Raw genomic sequence first — 6,964 nt, 5'->3', positions numbered from 1 at the left:
AAGGGCTTATAAAGCAAAGCGGCGGAGTCCTGCAGCTCAGAGGCGACACGGGGGGAGGGAGCGGAGCTTCCACCGAAGGAGGAGGAGGAGGAGGAATTGCTGCAGCCGCTGCCGCTGCCGCTATTGCCGCCCTCCAAGCTGGGGCATCGTAAATAAATACCAGCGTTGGGGATCCGCGCGTGCACGAAGCTCCACTCCACTCCCCCCACCCTCCCCGCCCCTTGGCTTTCGTTCCCGAGCCGGCGCTTTTGGAGAAGAGAGGGGGGGAAGAAAAAGGCTTTTTGATTCTCCAGCCTGGGATTTCGGAGCTTGGAGACGCCGCTGTGGACTTACAATATCCTCGCTGCTGCTGCTGCTTCCAGCACCGTTTAAAGAGACGCCGGGAGGAACAGACGGTGCAACTGCGCGCCTTTCCTTCTAAGCCGCCCCCCCCTCGGCGGGGTGGTCTTGCTTTTTTTTTTTGCAAAGACTTGGATTGTGCTATTCTTATTAATTTTTTGCACCGATCTTGGGACTTTTCCAGCCGCAAGTCTTGGCCGGGATCTGAAAAAAAGAACCGGTAAGTTTTGGAAGCGTGTGTCCAAGCTTCGCCGTTCGGGCAAGTCTTAATGCTTGCTTTCCTTCGCTTTGCTTGTTCCGTCGCTCCGATCTCCCGGCCCGGGGCGAATCAACCCCTCTCCCGGGCGAAAGGCAAGCGGCTCTTCCTAAACGCCGCTTGCCGAACCTCCTCTCCAAAGGCAACCCGAGCAAGCCCGGCTGTTTGCAAAAGAAAACCCTCTGCTTGGAAGACTTTCCCCAGCCGCTTTGGCGCTTCGTGTCGGGTTTTCCCCGCTTTGGAACCCTTTTGTTGTTGCTTTTTTTGCCGGGCGTTCGCCTTCATGTGGGTGGTGGCGAGGTCCGTTTGGAAGGGGGAAGGACGGGGCGTTGCGCGGAATACTCTCTTACTACCAGCGGTTGCGGGCTGATCCGAGCCGAAGTGAGAGAGGCGGAGTGGAGAAAGGGGAACCGAAGGGGAGGTTTCCTGACCCCCGCGCGCCACGAAAAGTGCCGCTCGGAGCGCGAACTAACGCCGGCGCGGCGGGAGCCCGGAGTTAAATCCCGGACAGGCGCTGCTGGAAAGCTGCCCGCTCGCTCGCCTGGCTTTCTTTTTTTTAAGGTGGCGCCCGGGAGCAGCAGAGCCGGGGCATGAAAGCCGTGGAGTTGGTTTGATTCTGGGTGGCGCCTCCCGAGGAAGGAAGGGGGGTGTAGCCGAAGCCACCCGTTAAAAAAAAAAAGCAGCCGCGCTTGGAACGGCTGTGCCGCGCCTCGACCGAGGAGCGGTCGGATTCAGGGCTCACCTGGGCAGGCGGCGTTTGGCCAGCTGGCCGGGGGGTGGGGTGGGGAGGGGCGGCTGGGCTGGATTCTTGCGCTGCGCTCCGACCCCTCGTAAGTCCGTCGCCTTGTGTTGCGTCCCGGAGTAGCCCCCCGCGACTTTAATGAACCCGAATTGCTCCCAAATTCTGGAGTGGGTTGAACGCGCATCCCAAGCGAGATAGTAATTCCGGAGTAGTTGCCACGCGAGTTTTCTCCGTGCGGGACAGCTGATTTTTTTTTTTCTATTGGGAGTAGAGTAGAGTTGGTAGCGACTTGCCCCATTAACCATCTCCCCGTTTCTTGCCAGGCAACCCTCCAGTGCCATGCCCCTAACTGTCCCGAGCTTGAGTTATCCCAGCCGGGCGTACGATTACGACTACGACTCCATCCAGCCCTACTTCTACTATGAAGATGAGGAGGAGAACTTCTACCTCTCGGGCCACCACCGGGGCTGCGAGCTCCAGCCGCCCGCCCCGTCCGAAGACATCTGGAAGAAATTTGAGCTGCTGCCCACACCGCCTCTCTCGCCCAGCCGCCGGTCCAGCAGCTTCCCTTCCCATGCCGACCAGCTGGAGATGGTGACGGAGCTGCTGGGCAGCGAGGTGGTCAACCAGAGCTTCATCTGCGATCCAGACGACGACGCCTTCGTCAAGTCCATCATCATCCAGGACTGCATGTGGAGCGGGGGCTCGGCGGCAGCCAAGCTCCAGAAGGTGGTCTCGGAGAAACTTGCTTCCTACCAGGCGGCCCGTCGGGACGGGGCGGGGTCCCCGCTGTCCCTCCGCAGTGGGAACAGCAGCGTTAGTGGCCTCCCGTCGTCTTCCTCGCACAGTTCTGCCTCTTCTCCCAGCAGCAGCAGCTCCTACCTGCAAGACCTGGGGGCCTCTGCAGCCGAGTGCATTGACCCCTCGGTGGTCTTTCCTTACCCTTTGGGGGAGAAGACCCCCAAAGCTGTAGAAGCGTCTGCCTCCTCGCCTGACCCGTGCCCGGCTTCCTTGCTCGGCCAAGATACGCCCCCAACCACCAGCAGTGATTCAGGTGAGCGGTGGGCTTCTCTTTTAGGGGGGTCTTTCCCACACTTGGGGGGGGGGTGCGGGTTGGGGAAGGAGGGGCGTGCCCCCTCTAGAAGGTGGGATTTGGGTGAAGAAGGGTGAAAGGAGCCAGCAGTCCCAGTGGGGCTTAGAACAGGGCCCCTGGGCATTTGCAAAGCATGGACTTGTAGGTGAGGTTAGGAAGTTGTCAAACTGGAAATACTACACTTAGTATTATGATAACTGCCTGCTGGAGTAATTCATTGGGTACTGTTCCAGCAAACTACCAAAATGCAAAGCGGTGTGTGCATTCTCATGGACACACATAACCGCTTTCTCAAGCGCCAGCTGAAAAGTCATACCTTCACAGTGGCACTTCTGAGCCAGGTATTAACTGGCCAACTAAGATATGGGGGGGGGTGGGGGGGGCTTTTTTATTTTATTTTTAAAACTCAAGGTCTAAACTTGGCCTCGAACCACTTCCACCTGGCCCTGTTTTCAGGTGTGCCTGGCTTTTCTGCAGTTGCCTTGAAGCAGCTTGGAGTGGCTCCTTTCAACAGTGAATCAGCCCAGCTTCCTCCTCCTTCCATATGGCGGGAATGAAATATTCCCATTGTACAGAGAGGCTCAGCGAGGCTGCGAAAGGGGGAAGGGAGATTATTGCCAGGCTGTTTCGTGTGTCCTCGTGAGAGTTTCAGGGGTCCCCACTAAGGATTTAAATTGGTTCTGTTTTCATTTGGGACTTCTAATAATGCCACTCCAAAAAAAGGGGTGTGTGTGGAAGTTTCAGACAGGGATTATTAGGAACTGGCTGCCCCCCCTATTTTGTTTTTGAGGTGGTAGGGGGGAATTGGGTGTTTGAACACCTTTTCCTCTTGAAGGGAGAGAGAAAGCGGGAACTTCTAGAAAGTTTGACTTGCGTAACCACAGCGATAACAATAGCCAAATGGAATGTCCTCCTTATCCCTGACATCACATGTTGGCTGGGCTGAGCATTTGAGAACCGCGTCTGCTCTTTCTCTTCCCCCCTGCCCCAAATACTTCGATTGCGCAGCACCTCCCTCTCCCTCCCAGCATATGTGTGTACTCTTATTACGCTGCCACGTTAGCGACACACAGGGGCCGAGCTTCCCAGGAATTGCAATTCCTAGAAAAACTTGTCCCCTAGGCAGATCAAAGCCAAAAAAGTATTTTTTTTCAATTGGGTCTAATGAGGTCAGCTCAGAGCTAGCTACAGACCGGGAAGTTTAAATCTACTGGCTGGGCTTTAATCGGGCTTGTCTTCTGGTTACAGGGGGTCTCCAAGCCTTGGCAACTTTTGAGCCTGGAGGACATCAGCTCTCAGAATTCCCCAGCCAGCTGGGGAATTCTGGGAGTTGAAGTCCTGCAGGCTCAAAAGTTGCCAAGGCTTGGAGACCCCTGATCTGGTTGACACATACAAGTGGCGAGGAGAGAAAAAAAGGTCTTGGAGAATCATTGGGAGGGGGCAGGCACCCTCTTTTTTTCCAGGCTGCATTGTTACATGCTTGAATAATAGGATTGCAGGATTCCCAGGATAGGTTTAAATAGGGATTGCTCCTGGCCATTAAAACTTAACAAAGAGCTGGGTGTGGTGCCAAGGTTTTTTTTTTTTTTCTTTTTTCACTTTCTCACATTCCACACACTGGCTTGTGGGTGGACGATCTAGGATAGCCTTAGGCCCAAATGTTGAACATCAGCTCCTCCTAAGCAGCCCTTAGGTGTGAAGGGATCGTGGGAATTTTTAGTCCTCGCCACCTTCAGAATATGACTTGGTTGTCTTCACCAGAGGTTGGGGGGGGGGAAAGCTGGCATAGGGTGGAGAAGGATGCCCCCCCCCCCCCGAGACAGATGTCATCCTTGTTTTAAATAGCCTAGAAACTTGACTTTTCTTGGCTCAGATGCTCGCACAGTTATGCAATTCTGCAATTTCAACATCCGAGAGATGGCCAGGATTCAGTTATTAGTTCTTTGGGATTGTCATCTTGGTGGAGATGCGTGGAGTTGCATCCTCAATTGCATAATAAACTTTTTTTTTTTTTTTTAAGATCTGCCCCTTTTTAGAGAGAAGTCTCATTTTTTTAGAAGCTTTGTGTGTTTTATCTACAGTTCCTGGCCTCCAAGTTGGCCAAAGACAGACAGATTAAGGGAGGCTAATCCCAACGTCCCATTTTTTTTCTAGCGGAAAAGGAGCATCTGAGGAAACGACACGAACAACTCAAAAACAAACTTCAACAGTTGAGGAACTCTTGTATTTAAAAAAAAAACAATTTAAGTGTTGCTATTAATATTATTCAAGCCTCTAGGAGAAAAAAAAATAAAAAATTAACTTTATCTCTCTATCTTCTTTTATTTATTTATTTTCAGAAGAGGAAGAAGAAGAAGAACAAGAGGAGGAAGAGGAAATTGATGTGGTTACTGTGGAAAAAAGGCAACCTTCAGCCAGGAAATCCGAGTCCGCTGGACACACATCCGGGGGTCACAGTAAGCCCCCTCACAGCCCACTGGTCCTCAAACGTTGCCATGTCCCGATCCACCAACACAATTATGCCGCCCCTCCTTCCACGCGCCACGAATACAGCGCCAGCAAAAGGCTAAAGTTGGACAATGGTCGGGTTTTGAAACAAATCAGTAACAACCGCAAATGTTCGAGTCCGCGCACCTCGGACTCTGAAGAAAACGACAAAAGGCGAACGCACAACGTCCTGGAGCGGCAGAGGCGGAATGAGCTAAAACTGAGTTTCTTTGCGCTGCGTGACCAGATCCCCGAAGTCGCGAATAATGAAAAAGCTCCTAAAGTTGTCATCCTTAAAAAGGCCACCGAATATGTCCTCTCGATCCAATCCGAGGAGCATAGACTCTTAGCGGAAAAGGAGCATCTGAGGAAACGACACGAACAACTCAAAAACAAACTTCAACAGTTGAGGAACTCTTGTATTTAAAAAAAAAAAAACAATTTAAGTGTTGCTATTAATACTATAAACATTGGGGAGAGAAGTGGACCTAGAAAGGGGTAAAATATCAACCTGACATAAACGTGTGGAAAACGTTTAGCGCGTCTCATAGACATTCAGCCTCACGTAAATATCGTAATGGACTCCATTTTGAAAAACCACAGAACTCTTTGCGAATGCATGCCAAACAGCCGTCCAGCGTCTAAGAACTAATGAAAATTTTGGGGTGCAAGCTTATGCTTGCAAAGGGGTGGGGGGGATGTATTGGAGGGGTGGGGGGGGGGATAAGGAAGTTTTTCCACTTTCTTTTTTGTATTTAAAGCATTTTTTTTTCTCTTAAAAAAGTGATTTTGGACAGGCTGAACTGTTGTCAAAGTTCTTGTAAAATATTTACACAGCCTAAATGATATGTACATATCTTTAATTAAAAAAAATCTTTATAGAAAAGGTTAAAAAAAAAAAAGATCCCTCAGCAGATCATACTCAAATGGTTGTGGCCACTGAATTTATAAATTGTCTTGAATTTTTTTGGTGCCATAACATCTCTCACAGATCATTCTTATTTAAGTACCTTTTTTGTCATTTTTTTTTTAAAAAAAGAACTGATTTTATTTTGTGTTTATAGATAAATAAACTATTTCCCGTAAAATTGTAACCGGCTATATACAGTGTGTTTTCTTAAGTTTTTAAAGTGGTTTGAGCGTCTTGAAAAATCCTAAAACAGAGGTGGTGAACCTTTTTGGCACACTGCTGAAAAGTGTGCGTGCGCAGTTGTCACCCGCGCAACCTGGAAAAGGAGCTGCAAAGGGGAGCATGTGCATGGCGGGAAATGAACTTACGGTTTCCCAGCATGCACATCAGCCATCTAGTCTTCCAGTTACTGGCACGGGTGCGACCATCAGCTGGCTGACGCATGCCGCCGTTTTTCAGCATTGTCGCACGAAAGCCAGCTAAATCATTGTGTGCGCATGTGCGCCACAAACCCAGAAGAGGAAAGGGCAATGCGCGTGCCAGGCGAAATGGCTCCGTGTGCCATAGGTTCTCCCATCACAGTCCTGAAACAGAATGGAATGGATATTTATGGGTTGGGCTATTAAATAACCAGAAAATTATTCTGAAAGAGGGCCGCTGTGTGCCCCCTCCTGATTTGATATCTCTAGTTGTGGGTTAGAGGCTCCCCCCACTGTTCCCCACTAATATAAATATTGTGTACTTCCTGCCTCTTGATGATGTGACTTGGGAGTTTGCAAAAGTATGAATCCTGCCTTGTAAGTTTGAAAGTTGATACCCTGTCCAAAACACATCACATGGTTTGTCTTTGAAGACTCTCCGAGTCAAAGAGTCTTCATCCACATATTGCAGTGCCTTTTGGGGAGGAAACTCCTGAGGTTGGTGTGGCAAAAGGTGGTGCCTTCCAATGAGACTTTGCTTAACTGACTTGATTTGATTGATGAAACTGCTTGGATGAGCAGCGAAATGTCTCAAATTAACAACGAAAATATAGCCCAGTTGCCATAATTCAACCTTTAGACAGCTTTGCTTGACATGTCCCAAAGGTGCTTTTTCAAGAGGTAGCTAGACTGTTTTTCATCCAAGAAGCTTCTTCAG

The 6,964-nt window shown here is 50.1% G+C and overlaps 1 protein-coding gene across 2 annotated transcripts; it reads left to right on the top strand.

Annotated features, from left to right (window-relative positions):
- Positions 1–437: 437 nt before the first annotated feature.
- Positions 438–5,824, top strand: MYC (MYC proto-oncogene, bHLH transcription factor). 2 transcript variants are annotated; one of them, XM_014058285.2, is made up of 3 exons: positions 438–559; positions 1,661–2,391; positions 4,770–5,824. In XM_014058285.2, exons 2-3 carry the CDS (start codon positions 1,677–1,679, stop codon positions 5,342–5,344), a joined length of 1,290 nt encoding a protein of 429 aa, XP_013913760.2. In that variant the 5' UTR covers positions 438–559; positions 1,661–1,676; the 3' UTR covers positions 5,345–5,824. The 2 variants fall into 2 exon arrangements, with proteins under 2 accessions (XP_013913760.2, XP_087562812.1); XM_087706686.1 differs by lacking the exon at positions 438–559 and adding an exon at positions 1,345–1,425.
- Positions 5,825–6,964: the final 1,140 nt, after the last annotated feature.

This window comes from Thamnophis sirtalis, unplaced genomic scaffold (assembly GCF_051295495.1).
Source record: "Thamnophis sirtalis isolate CommonGarterSnake01/CBP01778 unplaced genomic scaffold, rThaSir2_p1.2 scaffold_2, whole genome shotgun sequence".
In the NCBI taxonomy this organism is placed as follows: Eukaryota; Metazoa; Chordata; class Lepidosauria; order Squamata; family Natricidae; genus Thamnophis; species Thamnophis sirtalis.
Note: the sequence above shows the minus strand (reverse complement) of the source record. Positions and strands in the feature narration are given on the sequence as shown.